Raw genomic sequence first — 22,003 nt, forward strand, 5'->3', positions numbered from 1 at the left:
TAATACTTACATTTTAGACTTTTTAAAAATAAGACACAGCTAGAAATGACAGTATATGTATATTAATCTGTCTCAGTAAATGCTACAGGTTTATTTTAAGTGTAAGGGATGCACTATCAGTCTAAAAAAAAGATATTTTTAGGGGCTAGTCCCATGGCTTGCAAAATTTTTGATAAACGATACACCCAGGTATATTTCTCAGCAGCTTTTCTGTGCTATGGCCTCACCCTGGTAGGACATACTCAGGAGAAAGCCCACCTATCTGAAGGGGCTGAGAAGGCTAGCTGCATCTCCTGGTAGTGAGCCTTCGCTGCACAGCAATGTTCATAGGCTTTTACGTAGCTGTCTACAAAAGAAACACCAATGCTGTACAGTCGTGGGCCTGTGCCTACTCTTCTTGTAGGTACCGTAAAAAGACCAAAGAGGAGGAATACATCTGTTCTCTCACGTGAATGTAACTTTTCTTATATCTTAAAATCAAAATGAAAAATCTAAAATTAAATGCTTCCAATATTAAAAACTAAGAGTTTCCAATCTCAGTTTCAGTGTTCTTAGATAAAGCTGCTCTTTTACAATACATCAAAACGTGCTTAAACTCTGCAAACTGTATCCAATAAATACGTACTGACAGATAAGGCGGTAGATAAGGTAGTGCTTTGTGTATTCATTTCCCATATATCATTTCAGGAAAGCAATACCTACATGTGGGAAACAATTCCCATCGATATGTGGGAAACAACTATGGCTACCTGCACAAATAGGTGTGTGCTTATCTTTTTCATACTGTGGGATAAAGTCCAGTGGCAATAGCCTTTCTTCCCATTGCAGGTTCTCCTACACTTTCAGTGACTACATGCTATTCTAAGCAGTCCCCTGCAAGGCACCTTTGAAATACAACTATGAACATGAAATACCTTTAAGAAAAGTCAAGGCAATCATATCTATGTAAGAGTCATACACAGACATTCTTTTACAATGATGACATGACTATTTCATAACCAACTGGAGATGCCATTAAAGCAAGGGATCTGGGAGTATTTTAAAGTTAAAGTATGTATACTTTAACCACACACGGATCCGCGTTATCACAGGTTTACTAAGAACTGGCAGTAACAAAAGTATCTCAGATCAGTAATTCCTAACGAAAATGGTTTTGCTTTTGTTTTCACAACATACCCGTTTTGAATACTATTTGTTTTGCAAACAGAAACTACTTCCTCCTATCTGTGTTACCACTCATAAAACATAAAGAGTGTGTCACAACTTGGGTCATCCCGAGCACCTCTGCAACCAAAGCACCAATGAGCAGTGTCAGTAGGGCTTTATCACAGGCTGCAGACCACTTTCTTATCTGTCTTGTGAAATTTCCCAGCTACAAACAAATAGGGTGCTGTAAGTTACACAACAACTGCTAGTATGAACAGCAGTACTATTCACACTAAGCCTGCACAGCCTTCTACACTTCTGTAAGTACAAAGCCACTACTTAGCCCATAAGGTAACGTATGACACGGGTTTAGTACAAGGATATTTCCAAGGGGAAATGTCAGTTTCCTTCGTTTTTCTAAATCAGTCCTCAAAAAGCATAGCAGAAAACAGTACACTTCAGTTTTAGATGTGGGGTTAAATGCAGACTGGTTAAAATATGCCCAAGGTTTTATTGGTCTTAGTACTTTTGACTATTTATTTGGGCTGTCATCCAAATGGTATCTTGATACCATATTAAGCTTTTGTCATTGAATGCACTGAATAATCTTGCATTAGCATCACAAGAAAGCAATTTGTAATTGAACCAGTTACACCATACAGACAACTGTAGCTTCAGGGTGCACACAGGTCAACAGCATCTAACAGATTTACTAGTTAAATTAGAAACTACAGCAAGTGTTCTCAATATGCAGGGTCTAGACCCTGAAAATAAAGCTTATTAGTAAGAGAAGCACAGAAAACTTATTAACAGCTTGCTGTTAAAAAGGTCAAAAACTCACAGATGTGCTTAGCACCAGCCTCCCTCTAAGAAAATAAAAAGAAACTGAGTCTGAAACATATGGTCTTGCTCCAAATGCTCTGCACTTCTGAAGCTGCATATGACTGACTAGCCAAAGTTAGCTGACAGAATGGAGCAGCTTCTGCTCTGCTTGTCAAGTATCACTGTAGAAAATGTGCCTAATTGGCACATGTCTGCTGGCAGAGCTTAGCAAGTTGCCCACAATGCCAACCCACAGGCAGCTACACCGCCCCATGGCCCAGCGACCAGCTTGAGCCAATACTGTCTGACACAACTAGGCTTATTAGCTCAGCAACAAGCCTTTCTAACTGTGGCCACATTACTTGGGGACAGCTCCACACCTGAATCAAACAGCTCTCAAAACACCACTGTAGCCACTCTGCACAAACCACTGATTTGGAGACAAAATGTGCCACTGAGAAGTGAACTGCTTCCAGAGGAGGAAGACAGGTGTATGGAACGTAAGGCAGAAAGGGGAGAACAGGTCCTGCACAGCTAAGTCACAGGACAGAGACTAGAGAGCACAGGTAGGATGCACAGCCTTCCCACTGAACCCTCCAGCCACTGCTGCTGTATGAGCATCAGGTAAGCAGCTACAATGCTGCATTGCCAAAGCAGTGCTTAAAAGCCAGAAGAGAGGTTACTTGGCATAGTTCCCACTGGGGTTTCAGCCTATTCAAGGAGCTGGGTGGAGATGTCAGCCACTGTATCTTCAGAATCAACTGGGTCACTGCAGACTGTGCTTGCTTCTCAGTCCAAGCAGCACATTTACACAGTCCCATTTAAACTCAATTGAAAACCACTGTCCAGATTAACTCCTTCAATTACCTAGCAGCCCCTAGTAATAACAACTCAGTTCCCAAAAGCCACAGGTTATAAGGTACTAGGCAATCCAAAGAGAAAGGGAGGAAGGGGATGGCAGGGTGAAGCAGAAAGCAACAACATGCACTTCTCCACCCCTGCCATCACTACAAGGAAGGCAAGCCCTATTGCAATGCAAATCTGCACACTGTAAAGAGAGATCTGTACTTCACTCAAAGCCACTTCCTGAAATAAACACCTAAATGAATCTGGGCTAAACTCTGACCAATTTAACCCAATTACAAAGTAACTCTTGACCAGGCATAACCTGCAATGCACAGAGTTACTCCTGATTTATGTTAGTAGCTTCCAAAATTTGCAGAGCAGTTATGTTCAGGTCTGAACTGACCAACTTTTTCCCCCTGCCATTTTTCTCTGCCTGTCATCAATCCTGCACCCAGCTAGAAGTGTTTTGCTACACTTACCAGTCGAGGTACAGGTGGTGCTCAGGCTTACTTAAGGGGCTGAGAAATACACATAATAGACTATTCATCTTCTGCAACTGGTAAAATTTATAAACTGTTAACTATTTTCCCCTAACAGTAAAGGGACACAGATAACAGTAGTTTGCTCAATGGTGCACAGGCTGCTGTTTCATTTCAACTAGCTGAGGTCTGATTTACCCCTGCCACCATAACAGTGCTTCTGCTGCTGCCAAGGGGAGCACATGTGCCTGTGACTGCAAAACAGATGTCCTCTCACCTTGCTGCCAGACCCAGGTGAGGCAAGGTGGATGCAGGGAAGTACTGGGGAGGAAGGTGGAGCAGGACACCTTGTGATGAGGCAGGTTGCTGTGAAATGGCCACAATGAAGAGGAAATTCAGCTACTGGCCTGCTTGGAGTTGCAGCTGAATTATGTGTACCCAGCACAAGCGGAAAATTGCTGCTCCCTGCTTGGAAAGCACCTGCTTGCCACACCACACTGTCGGGTTCTCCTCTGACTGTGGACAACTGTCAAAAGGTTTACTTAACCTCTGTTTGCTCCTAGGTAGAGGTCAGCCCACTGGATCTGCTGGTGAAACTATTACCTTTCAATCCAGACCAATACAAAGGGAAACAGAAAAGTAATTTAAAATAATGCTTATTAACAATACTGCCTTCACATGTAGGTACTGTCCTCAGAAAAGGTGAAGAGCACTTGAGGGGCCCCTTGGGAGCACAGCCTCAACTGGAAAGAACAAGGAACCTCAGCTTTTTACTTCTGACCAGGGTAATGAAGCTAACTATAGACATGACTCTGGAGTGCTACACATAACGCCACAATGAGATGTTCGATGTCCCAACACTCAACCAGCAAGAAAGAAGCCAGTACCATTAAGTACAATCCTAATTTATTTCAGCTTATGAAACTAACACCACCTTGGATTGAAACTGTGTTAGACAAATGTGAATATTATATCAAGACATAGGAAGGACTTGAAATTTGACATTTCTGTGCATTTGCATAACAAATCAAGTGTGACTGTTTTAATAGCTTGCAATGGACAGTACACTTTCAGTTTCTGAGAGAATGCTATCAGCCAGTGATCTTTACAGAGAGGCTCTGTGTTACACAGTCAGGATGACTCACTGTACTATACACTCCTGCTTATTAGAGAGCTATGCAAAGACACCAAAACAAACCTCTATTACTCTGGCCATTACTTTAATTTGGCTCGTTTTCCTCATATGATTTATTTACTTATAGAAAACTGTCCAGAAAGGTGCTACTAAAGCTGCCTTTGTTTTCCTTTTAAGCCAGAAGGGATCCCCCCCAGCTCTCCCTAAAAATCAACACAAAACAGGGAAATCTCATTTCTGAATGTACATGCAAGTTTCACATGAGAGAAAATGCTATGGACTTCAAACCTTTTTATTTCACTTGATCCTTTGAAACTATGCCACAAAGAGTTAGTAATCAGAGGTCTTTTCCAAAACTATGCTATGTAATGAAACAATTTTAGCATACATGTTTCATTTGCTTTCCTGAGCAACAAAGGAGGTATCACAGCCAACCACAGAAGCCTGCATCACAGAAATACATTTCAAATGTGGTGGCTCACTCCTTATCACTCCATTTTTCAGACCAATAAAAACTTTGTTACAAGATATGCAAATTTCTCAGCTGTTATGTGGATTTTTTTTAAGCAATTTTATGATTACAGTGTATGAAAACACATGCATATAGTCAACTTACCTATATTTACCTAATCTGTAAGGGAAAGATTACAGAACTGTTCCCAAACCTTACAGTTAACACTAGAACAAGGTTATAAATACCCTTAATTACTAGGAACTAAAGAATGTAACGCAAAAATTTCACTTTACATAAGAAAGTTTCTTCTCCTTAGAGGATATCCCAGTTCAGAAGAAAACAGGAGTTGAATCAAGCAAATTTACATGAAGACAGATCAACTTCAAAGTGCTGGCAATTACTTCATACACCATCAGTTTAACTTCATTTTAGTGACATCAGTGATTTTTCAAGGATTATAAATTATTAGTAATCATTTATGAAGCATAAAGTTGAACATGAACAAAACTTTGAAAAACTCATAAAAAACCTTCCTAAATTGAGGGACTAGTACATACATAGCAAGTCCTTACAGAAATTATGGGTCTTATAGTACTGAGCACTTCTAAAAACCCAGACATCTCTGAACAGAGCGAGTCACCCTGGTTTTGAAATATATTTCTCCTAAACCTTTGTCCTTTCCTAGAATTCATAACCTGGAAAACTGTAATTCAAGCTTCTGAACTCCCAAAATGAGTATGATTTTGCTCAGACTATTCTTGCAAATTCTATGCCCACCTTGGAAGGGATACAAGCTGAGGTGGACAAATGCAAAGCAGTAATGGTGCACAACCTGTAGTTAGCTAGTAAGAGCTAAGCTTCATCACACACTAAAGTCCTGGCTAGAATTTTGTAGTGTAGTGAAAATTCTTATATTATTAACACAGCAGAAATTGAGTTTTCATAAATTTTGAAAAATGTTCAACAAACTGGCAAATGTTATTCTCAGTTTTTAGAAGATAAACTGAAACTAACCAAACATGTGACTGTTGGACATGACAATGGCATATAGATCCATGAATCACTTCCAATTGTAATTAACAGCTCCTTTAATTGAAAGTATCACAATTACTTCCCTTCTCTTGAAGTGACAAGTCTCACATTTTCAGATGAAGCATGATCTTACTAGTTTTCTCCCTATCTTCATTTGCAATGACAACATGAAGACAGGATAAATTTCAAGTCCTTATACATTAAACTTTAACCCCATTTTGTTAGAAAACAATCCTTGTTTGAAATATATAGACTTTAATTATGAAATTCTATTGAAAATAAATTGAATAGGCTTGTCCTTACCTTGGTAGGAACACACTTTCCACGACATAGAAGTCTTGCATAAGAACATCTCTGTCTGGTTTTGATGTAAGGTTTCCTACTGTGTATCCTATTCCCAGCTGGATAGCACCTTTAATAGCTGAGGAAGCAGTCTGCGGAGAAAGGAAGAATTCAAGCGTGAATTTGCTAAAAATTGATTTCTGTTCTTTATGAGTAACATTATATGCTAATCTCTTAATCCTTTTCATACCAACCATGTCATGTCATCTTTACATCTTAGACCTCAGAGTTTCAAAGAAAACATTTTTAAAGAAACATGTTGCAGTGAAAGCTATAAAAAATAAAGTCTCTGGTAGTACACATGGAGACTTTTCAAACTGCTCAGATAATTTAGACATTAGGTTGTAGCTCATCATAGAATATCAGGGTGGAAGAGACCTCAAAGATCATCTGGTCCAACCATTCTTCACAAAAGCACTGGCTAGCCAAGTTGACCCAGCATCATGTCCAGCCAAATCCTGACGGCATCCACTTCCCTGGAGAGATTATTCTGATGGCTAATCATTCTCAGTGTGAATATTTTTCCTCTTGTTTCCAACTGGAATCTCCCCAGCAGTACTTTGTACCCATTATCCCTTGTCTTCTTTATATGACTCCTTGTAAAAGTGGAATCTCAATCTTGTCTAGCCTGTGACCCAGAGGCATTCAATAGAGCTTCCTCAATTGCCAGAGTTGACTTCTACCCATTCAAGATTCTCCTTAAGATAAAGCACAATGCCACCTCCTCTTTCTTCCTACCAGTCTTTACAAAATAGCCTATAGCCATCCATCATGATTCTCTTATGACATTTCCAATCTAAATGGACACTCCAACTACTTCAGGAGTTTGAAACAGCATGCATTATCTTCTGGAAAAAAAAGTGCAAATTTCAGGTGACTGTACATGCATGTCAAGGCATTACAGTGCAATGAATGGTTTAAATGCAGATTCTGGATACAAATGTATTAAGTTCTGCTTAACAGTCAGTATAAGAGGTGAATTAAGTGGGGGAATCCAGAGAGAAATGACAATGATGAGTTAAGAAAAATCAGAATATAAAATTTGTACACACACAGTGAAATTCCTTAAATTCAACAAACACGGCTTGCAGGGGAGAGAAGGGTTCAAAAGGACAGTGCCAAATCATGACACATACCGTATATACATAAATCGACACCATCTCTTTCTCAGTCCTTCTGGATGGATGAAAAAAAAAGATGGCAGAAGCGAATCAAAGTAAGAATAATACCAAGAAAGGAATTTAAGGAAAGATGCAAGTGAATAAAGAAAACCATTGTAAAGGGAAAGAAGGCTACTAAGGAAGGGTGTATCTTCCTTGGCATGGTGCACATCCACCAGTCTGAAGACACCATTTTGGTGTTCGGGTTTAACTTCCTACCCACCAAAAAAGCAAGAGTCTTTATCAGTGGAAGCAAAGAAAACCAGGAGTTTTACTATCAGAAGTACTCCAGCACTTGAATAAAAAACATTTAAGGAGTGGGAATTACATAAGAAAAGGTTCAAAGGTTCACGTACATAAAACTAGCCTTGTTATACACTTGTTCTCAGATCAGTGTGCATTGGAGTGACTGCTTATTTATAGAAAGACAGAGATGTGTAGCTCCTAAATAATTAAGGCTGCATAGCAAGCAGAACTTGCACTTGCATAATAATTTAAAACAGGCAAATTGGTGGGAACAAATACCACTATTCTTAGACAACTACTATAACTATTAGAAAGATTTGGCTTTGTACCATAAGAAGATTCACATTCTTCTTTCCTTGAAAGGCCTCTATTCATGAATGATTAATGCCTAACAAAAGCAGTAATTATGCAACTTTGATCAAATCAATATACACACAAATAGCATTTCTGTCTCATAGCTGGGTGCCCATCTTGTTCACTGCCACAGCAAAGGACTAAGTCTGAAAGAGGGGCAGACAGCACTGCACTGTATTTTATTAATGAGAGGATAAGCCATTCAAGAAAAAAATTTTTAAAGAACCCCAAATAGGTAAACCATGCAACGTGATTTCAAGAGGAGAACTCTGGATCACCTTTCAAGCTTATAAACAAGTTCCATAGGATTTCTGCAAATTCAAAAGACTGCCTGCAGTCTCTGGAGGGCAGAATGTAAGGCCGCCTTCTGGTGTGGTGGAGGCCTCACCTACAAGGTTACCTTGTTTATTTCCACTCCTATGCAAGACTGCCATTAGTAATTACTCATTATTTCTGCGGCAATCACAGCAATGGGTTCAACAGAAAGGCAGTGTTATTGGATCCTTACAATACTTCAGTAACTGTTTCAAACCAAGCTGCGAACACTTACAGCACGCTGAAGGCAACTGCTGGCCAAAGTCAAGTGTTTGTGAACCACCGTCTTAAGCTAACCCCAACGCAGGCCAGACATCCAAAATCCCTTTAGCAAAGGACAGGGTTTTGTTTTCACAAGCCCTAAAATTAAAATAAACCCTGGAATTTGTCCCCATACGATCACTTCTCTTAGATTAAGTTCTTAATTTTTATTATTATTTTGTGACTAATAACAAAAGCCAACCTAGCAAGAGATAAAAAAGCTGCTCCTTAAGCCTTAGGGTGAAGTGTTCATTTTTGTACCGCAAAGCTAGATTTATTGGAATCTACAAATGAAAATGGAAAAATTGAACTCTGACACATTTTTCATTAGTCAGGCACCTCTTTTAATGACCATGAAGGCAGCAAAACGTAGTTTCAGACCTATGCTTATTTCTTTCTTCTCGAATACTCTCCTGCTGTAGAGCAAGCAATAAAATTCAGCAACTTTGTGTGATGGGTTGTCTCCTTTAGAGACAAAAGAACATTTTTCTTCCTTTTAAGTCTCACGCAGAGGTTCACAAAGTGTCCCTGAGTCCATTTATCCACAACTGTACAGCTGACCACGTACAGCGAATCATTTAAGCTATTATCAACACCTTCTGAAAGAATGCGAATCAGCAGGACAAACAACTTCAGCTATGGATTTTAAACTATGAAACTAATTGGATTTGTAGTAAATGATACACATTGTCACAGAACTGTCTTTGCTACCTAAAGGGGCACAACAAAGCAACTTTTACTGTCTACTGCTCAGGTGCTTTGGTGGGTTTTGTACTGACAACAAAGGCAGGAACACATAAAATCGTTGCAAGTTTCAGGCTAAATTACATTTTATCTTCCCTTATAATGTGGATCCTAATATGCCAGGCCAGCATCTGTCCTCCTTGGCAACGTATAACAGCATAAACTAGAATGGGTATAGACACATCGTCATCTCCCTCTCAGCCCAGCCAATGTCTCACTGACTTACACTGGTCTTCTGATGCTACTGTTGAAAAGGAAAGACTTGCTACTTCCTCTCCAGCCCCCAAAATCTATGCATTGGTACTCTTCCAGCTGTGTTGGTAACAGTTTGTGTGTGTGCAGGCAGTTCTAAAAGACCTGATGCAATTTTTCAGCAGGATCCATTTCACAATTCAACATAAGCACTAATGTCAGCCACCCAGATGAATAATAAAAAAAAACCATTAAAAAGAATCACACCTTCACTGCATAAAACAAACTGAAGAGGGCTCATGTTTGTCTTTCAATCAGGTGCAGAAGAACAAGTGAAGTCTGAACTAGCAAAAAGCCAACCTTCTTAAAATTATGTGCCATCAGCTCCTGAACACATTTCAGTGGACACTGAACATATGCTAGCTCAGTGCTTTGTGCCATTTGGCCAGCACACTCTTTGTCTTAGTTGGGGTATCCCTGGATTTCTCTCCAATCTACAACCAGAATCAGGTACAGTTTCTCCTCACTAGTTTCTCCACAAAAGTAAGTTCAGAAGAGAAAAGCAAGGCTTTCACATAAATTCATACTAATCTGTACATTATTTAGATACTGAGATGGGAAGCATGAAACTATACAATTAAATATAATGGGAAACATAATTCCTGCAGCCCTGCATTCTGAGAAATGGCCCATTCCATGTAGTACTGCCCCAGAGTGTCAGAATTTCAAAGTAGGTTGAGACATTTTCCTTGGACCTTCCCTGCAAAATGGCAACAGATCAGTAAAGGGAAAGTGCTGTATTTCAGGAAGAGATGGACTAGGGATAAGTGCCCCAGAAGTCTCAGAGTTTCTAGCCTGTTGAGACAAAAAGCCTCACAGACAGACTGATAGACCCAGCTCCACATTCTGTGAGTGGGATCACCCTCCCTCTTTAAACTGCTCTATATCCAAGTAACAGATTAGCAAATAATAGAGGGATTTACGGCAATAGCTTTGTTATTTTCACCTCAAGCTACAAAATTCCTTCACTGTATTTTCATAATGTGTAGGTAAATCCACCTTTAGTATTCCCCTAATTTTTTATGTTAGTCAGTCTGCTTTGCTGTCCTCAATATGAACATACTCAAAATGAAGCTTTCTTCTTCCCCGTCTACTGCCTCCCCACAGTTTTATCTCTGCATATAAAAACCCATTCCAATGAAGCATAGCTTTCCCCCTTTTTGTCTAAAGCAACTATATATTTTCACTATATTTGTGGTAAAGCATTGCTTAAAGGTGTGCAGAGGCAGAGATGAAAAATTATATGCAGAGTCATAAAGCATGACAGCAAGCTATAGAATAAAAACAGAATATGATACAGAACACAGAGAGACTGGTATATGGAATATCTGCTTCGCTGAAATAGTCTATCGCTAGATGTGCAGTCTCATGGTACAATGCTCTCTACAGATGTGTCTTCCACTCACTCTACATCACTCCAAGCTGAAATCCTTTTTCAGAGTAGCAAAATAAATGAGAACCTAAATCCTTTAAAAATCACGTATTAAGTTTGCACATGATCACACAAATGTCGTAAGTAGGATTTAAACATTGTTCTTCCTACAGATAATCATTTTCAGACTAGTTCTGTAAAATTTTAATTTATGATTTCCATAAAAGGCATTAATCAGACACACATTAAGTATGTAAAACCAGTTTATATTCATGTAACAATCAAATCAAATGAACTTAATCTATTTAACAACTGTGCGATTTAGGGATCATGCTATTGAAAGCATTGAAAATGTCCATCCCTTAACAAAAAAACAGATCAAGCGATGACAAAAATATAGGTACTATATTTCCAGAAAGCATACTCTACACTGGTCAATAATTATTTCTGCTAGAGTGTGAAAGTTGTAAATGACTGTCAAAGCTAACTAGCCACTGATGTGATGGTAAAGGATGATTTTTGAGGCATTGCTGAGTACATGGCATACAAAGACTTCAGAGTTGGTAATAGGCTTACTTTTCAACAAGTTTTCTTGTATTTTCTCCACATTTGTACGGAACTACTAGAGAACAGAAACTAAGTCTTTTAACAAGCCATGAGCAGAGAACTGAGAGGAATGCAGGCTTCATTTAATGAAAGAGTAGTTCTCTTCTGCTCATATTCACAAAGTTATTTTCCCATTCTTCTCAATTGTTCTTTGCTAAGTCTTTATGCATTCCCCACAAGCAGCTGGGGGAAATTATGCGAAAAACATAATTCTAACATTCTTGCTTTCTTTAAAAGTAAACATCCTAAGGACATCCTTTAGGACTGCATGGATGTAAACTTTGTCCTTGTTTATGTGTTCTCCCTTTTTATAACTCATTTTATCACAGCTGAAATTTGGCCTTTGAACTTTCTGGGGCAAAGGTGGTGATTCTTCCAGAAGACATCTGCCTTATTGCAGGTGCTATAAAACAATGAAAAAAACCCCAAAGAATTCTGCCTCAGCCACTCCATCTTATTATCACTCTGGTAGGAAAGATGATGTTTGCTTTCTTTTACCATCTGTACTGCTGTCATTCAAACAGGTTTTAAAATCTGCCTAATGAAATGGTGGAGATATCTAGTTATCAAAGTTCTGTGCAAGAGACAGGGAGAAAAAGGCATCTAAGCAGAAGCCACCACTGATTAATACTGCTCTGTAGTCATGCTTCCCACAACATAGCTGCAATTAATTTCATTCTTCCTGCTACTGTCTGTGGAGAAGCCTGCTCTCATCTCCCAAAAAGCTCATTCTGCTGCTTGGTGGGACTTAATGAAGTCCACAGGCATAGAATAGCTAGCTGCCTTCCTTCAGGAAAAATTCTCTGTGAAGGTAAAAAAATAATTAAATCTACAGGTTCTCACTTGGTCGAAATTATTCAAGCCACATGTGAATTTTCTACTACAAGTATGCATGTGTTCTCCTGTTACCCTGGTCACTGTAAGTACAAAGAATTCATGCCCACTATCACCTCCACACTAGCACAGTTTATCTTCACCAGACTTCTGAAAAAGACATTAAGCCTCCATTAATTCTGTAAACTCTTAAGCCAAGTCACCTGCAGAGAGTGCCTTTTGAAAAACAGTATGTCTTCTTCAAGGTAAATTTAAAGAGCTCTCTTTGAACATTAGGAAGTTGCAATTAGATTCAAGATGTATGTATAGTTATTGCATAGTCCTTTGCTTCTGCACTAGAGCACTCATCTCCGAGTCCCTGCCGTGCTTGAAGTCCCACTGAAACAACTTCTTGCAGCTGCTTCTGTTGAAGCTTCTGAGGTGGCTACCCCATCTCAGCATGCTCTCTGCAGCTGCCACATTTGAGTTACCAATTTCCTTTTACATTAAATCACAAACAGCAACATAGAAATAATGTTACTAGAAAAATCCACAGACTAAGCTAGCTTTACTGTTTCTCAGCAACTTCTAACCATGGGTCAAATACAGCCACAGTTCTCACTCACTCTTTCTTCAGCTCACACTGTTTTTCTATCAAATATTTGCTTAACTGCTGCAGGTCACACTTCATTAAGGTGGACATCTCTCCATCACCCTCACCTCTGGATCTTGCTGCTGAGAGTGATAGGGTTCAGAGGAGTGGGCTGGGAATAGCTTTTACTAAGTTGTTCTTTCTTCCTAAAGAACAAAGTTACCTTAGTGCGACCAGTCCGCTTTGCAAAAAGCGAGTGTGACCTCGAGAGGAAAACTCTACCCAATATTTTTCTTATCATAAGGCAATCTATAACTCCAAGTAACCAGAAAGACAGACAGGTATTTATTCGTGCAATGCACATGTAATCAGAAATGGTTCCACAGACCTAGAAAAATAAAGGTCTGCAGTAAAGAATTGAAATATCCAGGATATACGTCTTCTTTCAGAAACCTGAAATTATACTGGTCTGTGCCATGTTCTTTTGTCATTCTTTTTCTGTGCACCCTAGGGTGATGTCTCAATACAAGCTAATGCAGCACTACATACTACTCAATACAGTGTTGGCTGTGCTTTCTAAATTATACGTATAATAGCTATGCTATTAAAATGTAAGCAGTAGCTCATACCTTCTTCTGTCATACTACGCTGAATGCTAGCACAAATACTAGATCATTAACAACTGCAACTGATCATGCTATCTTCTTTTCCTCTTTATATAATTTCTGTTCAGTGTTGGTAAAAGTAGTTTTCTTGTAGCTCTCTGAATAACTTTAATAACTTTGCGGGATGCTCTCCCAAGAAACAGTTAAGACATCCGCATTAGCTTCTTCCAGCTTAGCTGCTATCCTGATTTTCTGGCCTAAGCTAAAACTATTCTTTCCTTCATATTCCAAAATTGGATTCAGGTGACTCCATGGCTTTCAATTAATTTTTCCTCCATATCAAAACATTTATGATGAAGTTTCAGGAGTAGCCATGAATCCAAGTGGTTGATGGTTCTCTCTGTCTCTCAGATAAAAAGAATCTGAGACCTCTACGACTGCCAGTAGCCATTGCTCCAGGCAAAAGCACTTAAGACAGTCATGTCAGGACCTTTGAAGATCTCCAAAGTGCTCAAAAGTCTGCCATTAAAAACATAGTTCCCAGTGCAGCAAAAACTCCAGTAGCAAAGTTACACTGTCTGCAATAAGTAACCTACCTACAGACATTATACGCAGACCATAAGCCAATGCCAAAAGCGGTGCAGCACTGCTGCTTGTATGTGTTTGTAAGCTCTAACAATGGGTAGCTGGTTTCCTTTATTCAAACCATCTCCGTTTGCTCCTGGGCAGAGTGACTCACACTTATGATACGCAGTTTTGAACAGGTTACATAAAGTGCTTGCAATATCCTAAGCAGAAGAGGCACAAAATATGTACTAACAAGAAACAAAGTCTAATTGTATACATGTGTGGCAGCCTTCAAATTACAAGTAGATATTCTGGCAAACTAGTAGCAGATTTCCCCAATAACTGCACTATATATATACACACCTGCTTTGTTTTCTGGTACAATTTTCTTCTACACACTTAATGTGCTTTGACAGACCTGTCTTGTGCCTTATTCTTGCCTCCATCCTAGCATTAAGCATCACGGTGCTACTGAAAACTGTTTTGTGAGGAAGCAGATTTAAGGACGACTGTGTGATTGATGACATTGCAATGCAAAGGCTGTGTGTGCGTCAGCAGCTTCTCACAACGGAGTCTGCAAAGTATCAGGAGGAAATGAAAAACCTAGCTATTACATACTCCAGATTTCAGTGACAAGACTGTGATGGATATCCAAGAGAAGCTACAGTCTGGTGACTGCATTTTGATGCTAGGCTCACTCACTACTTTGGTTAGGATCATCAAGAATTAAATGAAGCAAATAATCACAGGTTTTTGTGGTGTTGGTTTTTTTTTTTTTTGTAAATGCTTCTTTCTGCAAAAAAGACCACCAACAAAAAACCCCAAATCAACCCAAACAACAAAAAAGCCCCACCCTCCAAGATCACCACAGTTAGCATAATTTAATGTTTTTTTGGTCTCAAAGCTATTTAAACCCTCTACCTTAAAAGCTGCATTGAACATGCACTCGTGAAGTTACTCTTCCATTAACTAAAGTTCTTTGATTAAGGTGAAATTTTTTGTAGGTGACAGTCACACTGCAGATTTAGCAAATTTTTGAAATTTACAAATACAGGGAAAACCCAGGAGGAGTTTCAGAGATTATAATGCCTGTAGCAAATGACTGCAGCTTAACAGCCCCATAGACCCACCTTAAATAGCACCATTTTTAAGAGAGGGTATAGGAGAGAAGGTTGTGGTTTTCAAAAGGCAAAAAAACCCTCCAAAGCTGGGAAGCTGTTTTCCATCATCTCTCAAAGATTTTGATTAAATAATATAAGACAATTAAAAGCCGAAATAGCATTTATGTTAGATATCAGTGGCAGAAAAACTAAAAACAACCACCAAAAATTTAGAACTGAATAAAGCAGCATGATTCGTAATGCATCCAGATGGGTTTTGAATGTCTCCAGAGAAGGACCTGCTGGCCACACTTTTCTTGATACACCCCCGGATGCCATTGGCTTTCTGGGCCATGAGGGCACACTGCTAGCTTACGGTTAACCTGTTGTCCACCAAGATTCCCAGACCTTTTTCCACAGAGCTGCTTCCCAGCAGGTCAACCCTTGACCTGTACTGGTACATGGGGTTAATCTTCCCTAGGTGCAGGACCCTACACTTGCCCTTGTTCAATTTCATAAAATTGCTGTCTGTCCAACTCTCCAGCCTGTCCACATCTCACTGGATGGAAGTACAGCCACTCTTCCCAGTTTTATATCATTGGTAAACTTGCTGAGGGTGCACATCCAAGTCCTTGATAAATACACTGAACAAGGCTGAAGCCAGGACTGACCTTGAGGGACACCACTTGTTACAGGCTCTCACCTAGACTGTGCCACTGATCCCCACCCTCTGGGCTCTGTCTTTCAGCCAATGTTCCATCCACCCCACTGTCTAACCCACATTTCCTGAGCTTGCCTATGAAGATGCTGGGGGAGATGGTGTCAAAAGCCTTGCTGAAGTCAAGATAAACAACGTCCACTACTCTCCTTTCATCAACTTGTCTTGAGCCATGTCCCTGTAGAAGGCTATCAAGGTTAGTCAGGCATGACTTCCCATTGGTGAAACCCTGCTGACTAGTTCTGAAAACCTTTTCCTCCACATTTTTTGAGATGACCCCCAGAATGAGCTTCTCAAACATCTTCACAGGGGTGGAGGCCTGTAGTTTTCTGGGTCACCCTTCTTGCCCTTTTTGAAGACTGGAGTGACACTGGCTTCTCCCCAATCTTCAGGTACCTCACCTGTTCTCCAAGACCTTTCAAAGATGACAGAAAGTGGCTTAGCAATGACTTCTGCTAGCTCCCTCAGCACTTATGGGCATACCCCATCAGGACCCATGGACTTGCGGATATCCAGTTTATCTGACTGGTCTCTAACTAGATCTTCCTCAATCAGGAGAATGTCTTCTTTCCTCCAGACTTTCTCTGTTACCTACAAAGTCCTGAGCAGTAGAGACTGTAGAAAAGGCGGCATGCAGTATCTCCACCTGCTGTGCATCCTCCACCACCATGACATCTGTCTCATTCAACAGCTGGCCCACATTTTTCCTAGTTTTCATTTTGCCACCAACATACTTGAAGAATCCCTTCCTGTTAACCTTGACATCCCAGAAATGCAACTTACAGGCCTACAGACTATGATTCTGGAAAACTCTATCCTGGTTGAAGTCAGAAATGCTCTCCTGGAGAAAGTTAATTTTTACCTGCCCTATGCAAGCTTAAGACCAATGAAAAACAGTCATTACTACATATGTTTGTAACATATGGATAGTTTTTATAACTAATCTGCATATATTCAGCACATTTTTGGGACCTATTGCTACTGCACAGCAAAAATACTAGAGATTAGAAGCAAACTTGTCCCTTATAAGCAAGAGGATGAACAGGCACATAATCCCTTTGGGAAAGTGCCAAATTATGATAAAGTTATATCTGGCCAAAACACACCGATGCATACACACACAGAGAAGGGACAAGCATATTTTGAGGACTGCCCATTCCTAACCAGTGAATGATTCAGATGCTTTTTCTTAGCATAGAGCTACAAACTAATTTATCACAGCTAGTTAGTCCCGAGAGATGAGGCGCACCCTCAGCAGTGCACACCCTGACAGTATGAAATGTGGGTAAAAGATAAAACTACAGAATGACCAGGGAACAACAAAAAAGGGACCTGATTAAGAAGTCTTCAGTTCCCTCCCACTCAGTCTCTGTCTGCTGCAAGGATTTGCAAATGCAGCTGTATCTCATTTCCATATGAGTCAGTCCAGTGCAGCTGCTACTCAAATCAGTATTTACATCATCCACTCTGGAGACTTCAGAAGTAAAGGGGAGTGAATTGCAAGGAAAAGAATGTGAGGGTTTTCTACATGGCCCAGCAGAAAATTGCTTTTCATGAAATGGCCATTAGAAATAATTTGTTTTCTGATGGAAATGTGTTTGAGTAAGGCATAATTTTTTTCTATAACTATGGGACAGATCATATTGGCTAAGGTAGGCACCTTCACTTACACTAGATATAAAACATCTCTAAGAAAAAATACTACTCTTTTTTACGCTTGCATAAAACAGATTTATTTAAAAAAACTCAAGTGTCTGCAATTTTTTTCTCTAATTCTCCCTCAGGTTTCCTTTATGAGACAATTCACCGTTCTTAGGAAGGGATATTTACATTTCTAGATCAAGTAACTAAAATATTGCTTAATATAGATTGATTAGTTAGGATTATTTCTCATTGTATCTAGCGCAATGGAAAACGCATCTAATGCCAAGCTGGTTCTCCTCCCCCTCTACTCTGCCCTGGTGAAGTCTCATCTGGAATACTGTGTGCAGTTCTGGGCTCCCTGGTTCAAAAAGGACATGGAGCTACTGGAGAGGGTACAAAAAAGGGCTATGAAGATGACTAGGGAACTAGAACACCTCACAAAAAGAGGCTGAGGGCCTTGGGACTTTTTAGCCTAGAGAAGAGAAGACTGAGAGGAATCTTATCAATCCTTATAAATACTTGAGGGGTGGGTGTCAGGAGTACACGGTCATTTTTCAGTGGTGACGTAACGGGCATAAACTTGAATATAGGAATATAGGAAGTTCCACCTAAACTTGAATATTGAATATAGGAAGTTCCACCTAAACATGAGGAGGAACTTCTTTATTGTGAGGGGGGCAGAGCACTGGGACAGGTCGCCCAGCGAGATTCTGGAGTCTCCTGCTCTGGAGCCACTCAAAACCCACCTGGACACCTTCCAGTTTGACCTAATCTAAGTGATCCTGCTGTGGCAGGGGGGGGTGGACTACATGATCTCCAGTGATCCCTTCCAACCTCTATCATTCTGTGATATATTTGATGATAGCAGTAAACTATGGGGCATATGCAACACAGGATCTTAAACACAGATAAATGAAGGCTTAAGTATAAGAAAAGGAATTAAACTGTCAGTTCAGGAGAAAAGGGATAATTAGGAAATGACAGTCATTGTAATCACAGAATCATAGAATGCTGTGGGTTGGAAGGGACCTCAAACATCAACTAGTTGCAAACCTCCTGCCATGGGACACCCTCACTAGACCAGGTTGCCCAAAGCCCCATCCAACATGGCCTTAAACAATTCCAGAGATGGGGCTTCCAAAACCTCTCTGGGCAACCTGTGCCAACGCCTCACCGCCCTCATAGTAAACAATTTCTTCCAAACATCTAACTTAAGCCTGCCCTCTTTCAGCTTGAAGCCATTCCCTCTCGTCCTATTCTGATGAACAGTCCCTCTCCCACTTTCCTGTAGGATCCCATTAAATATCAGTAGGCCACAGTTTGATCTCTAAGGAGCCTTCTCTTCTTTGGGCTGAACAAGACCAACACTCTCAGCCTGGCTTTATAGGTGAGGTGCTACTGCCCTCCTCATCATCTCCATGGCCCTCCTGTGGATTCGCTCCAACAGCTCCATGTCCTTGCTGTACTTAGGAATTCAGAGCTGGACACAGTACTTCAGGTGGGGTCTCACAAGACCAGAGTAGAGGGGCAGAATCACCTCCTTTGACCTGCTGGCCACACTGTTCTTGATGCAGCCCAGGTCACAGTTGGCCTTCTGAGCTGCTAGTGCACACTGCTGGCTCATGCTGAGCTTCTCATCAGTCAGCACTTCCAATGTGGTTGTGAATCCTAGGTTTTCAGAGATGTATTTCCAGTAAATATGCAGTACAATTTGTGCCCTGGTGAGAAGTCTTTACAAGGCTTCCTCCAGAACATTTTAGAGTTGAACAGCAACACAGAAGCATGGAAGATGCCTGGGGGGAATGGAAACTGACCTGTGGTTGGACTACCAGGATTTGTCTTGTCTAACCTAGCAATATAAAACTGCAAAATTGTTCACCTCAGGCACTGAGCTTTTCTTCCTTTCTCAAACCAAAAACGTCAAGAACAATTTAGACTTCAGTATTTTAAAATCATAAGCTGGGAGACCGAACATAATGTATATCTAAAAGAATTTTAAAAAGCATTTTCTGTAACATTATTTCCTTTCAGTTCTGAGAAAATTATCTGTGACCTTAAAGCCAAACAGACACTGGAAATGTAGCTGCCAACTTAAGGTGCAGGAAAAGAAATAGCAGCTTATTATTCTCCTTAATGGCATGAGCAGTGCTGTAGGCAACACTCAGAAGTGAAAAACTCCAACCCACTACATATACCATATGAGAATGTGAATCTCTGTGGTAGATCACAGAAATTAAGAAAAAAAAATAGTAATAATTACTATTACTTTGAGGTGATCTGTCAAAAAAATTATCAAACCCGGCAACTAACAAATTGTTTTTGGAAACACGTATAGAAAAATGTGTGTTTAAAGCTTGCCTTAGTTATCAGTGGTGCTAGGTGGACCAAAATAATTCTGATCCCAGACAACTGGTCACAGAAAATCAGAACCAAACCCAGTGTCTGCTACTGTTAACAGCATCTAAATATTCTATGCTGCTACTGTTAATGCATGCTCCTATATTAAATATATCCTCTCAAGCAACATTTATTTTTTTTAAAAACCAAGCAAACAAAACGTATACTTCTTGGCAAAGCACTAAGGAGGTGATAGGGTAGATTTGTAGCCCAGACACATCACATAAACATTCAAAGTGTTTGGGAACTTACTGTACTAAATTTCTGACAACAGTGTCTATACCCAGAGGTATATCTGTTGCTAAGGGCGAAGAATTTCCATCAATCTAGCAACAGTGTCTACTTTACATTTGTACTGAGTAAGCTTTCAAACAGTCAGTTCTGTAGTGGGTACAAATGTCTTTTGATTTCACAGAAAGAATAAACTACTTTCAAAAAACCACATGGAATGTGTTTTGTTTCTTCTTGTATTTAGTCAGTTGTGAACTATATTCAACTCGCAGCAATAATACTGATTACCAATATGAAGCAGAAAATATGCAGAAAAAAAGTTGTCTTATTTACCTTTTTGTATGTTTTTTCTTCATTTGGTTTTCCAGCAGTAATATCCCCATTTTCAGTAGCAGACGACATCTAGCAACAGAAGCTTAAGTTATACACAGAGTAGCTGCTTTAGAAAAGTAAGTATTCAAAAGTCATAACAAAATTCAAACACCTTTTAGAGGACAGCAAGTCACCAAGATCAGTGACCTATCTAGGAATATCCTAGATGCGTTTTCCCAAGGAGACCAGAAGGACAAGACTGCCCCAGGTATATGTTGAGTGTATGACTGGTTCTACTTCTTTTTTCCCCACACCAAAACACAGGTCTGCAGGAAGACATTGCAGCAAAATCTTGCTCCACAGCAGACTGCATGAGGCAATATTGAAATGTACAACAGACCATACTACAAAGCATGTAAGCCAGATATTTCAGTGGCATCTCTCAGAGGTCCAAGGCCTCCAGCTGCGTCAAAGCGCTGTCTCTCCTCAAAGGAGACCTTGCATTGTATCAAGGCTGCAGAGCGATGCCAGATTAAGTTACAGGCCACTCGTGTCAGACAAAAAAGCTACAAGGATATGTTCTACATCATTCCAGATTTTGTGAAGGCCTTCACAGTGGAAGTGTACATACCCTTGCGAGCAACAGGTCAAGTCATCTGGAGCTGAGAGCAAAGATCAAGCCACTCATTGGTGGTGGTATCGTTTTCCAGAATCTATTAAAAGAAATAATCTGTTATCACTAGGCCATTACAAATTCACCTCTCACAGGATAGCTTTAGACTTTCAGCCCAAGCGAGAACCAGCTACAAGTGATACTTTTCAAGTATCAGCTCAAATAATTCAGTTACATTTAGAAACTACCAACATTACACAGGATAGAATCAGTGCGGTCTGATTTCCCTTTGCCCAATATATTTCACTATGTAACATGCAACCCTACAATAAAACATTTATGTATAGCAGCAGACATACATGCTCTGGAGTGTTGTATAATTACATGCTCTCTTCCATAAGGACTTAAATTAAATACTAAACCTTATAATCTTTATTCACTTGAGACAGTCCATGTTTTAACCAAAAAAGATAAGCAATATAGAAGACAGTTAGAAAAATGCACACTGAATAGTCCTAGATAACCAATACACTCATTCCAGAAGCTTTCGATAATGGTAGTTACTATCAGCATAGTTTCTGCAAGTAGTGTTCTTGGGATAAGCTATTTCATAGTTAAAGATGGGTTTGACTAAATACATGAGCAAAGTATTACAGCACCAGGTATTATTTGCTAACTCTTTGGAATCAGCTCTCCCTCCCATCTTCCACATTGGTTTTAAGCCACATCAGTAAAGCTATTCCTCAATTAAATTTACCAACCACACAGAAGAAAAAACCCACAATCTCATTTGTCCTTAATCAGGACAAATAGCATCTCATACATAAATTAAGTAACAAAAAAAT

At 39.9% G+C, this 22,003-nt stretch overlaps 1 protein-coding gene across 1 annotated transcript in view; it reads right to left on the reverse strand.

Moving 5' to 3' along the window:
• Positions 1-20,635, reverse strand: part of PIP5K1B (phosphatidylinositol-4-phosphate 5-kinase type 1 beta) — a gene marked incomplete at both ends in the record, with an annotated part of 70,003 nt that extends 49,368 nt beyond the window's left edge. Inside the window, 2 exons of the mRNA XM_084278232.1 lie at positions 6,218-6,348; positions 20,567-20,635. Coding sequence (XP_084134358.1) covers positions 6,218-6,348; positions 20,567-20,635 — 200 coding nt within the window. The remainder of the gene's footprint in view (positions 1-6,217; positions 6,349-20,566) is intronic.
• Positions 20,636-22,003: the final 1,368 nt, after the last annotated feature.

This window comes from Gallinula chloropus (genome assembly GCF_964237585.1).
Source record: "Gallinula chloropus genome assembly, chromosome: Z".
NCBI lineage: Eukaryota > Metazoa > Chordata > Aves > Gruiformes > Rallidae > Gallinula > Gallinula chloropus.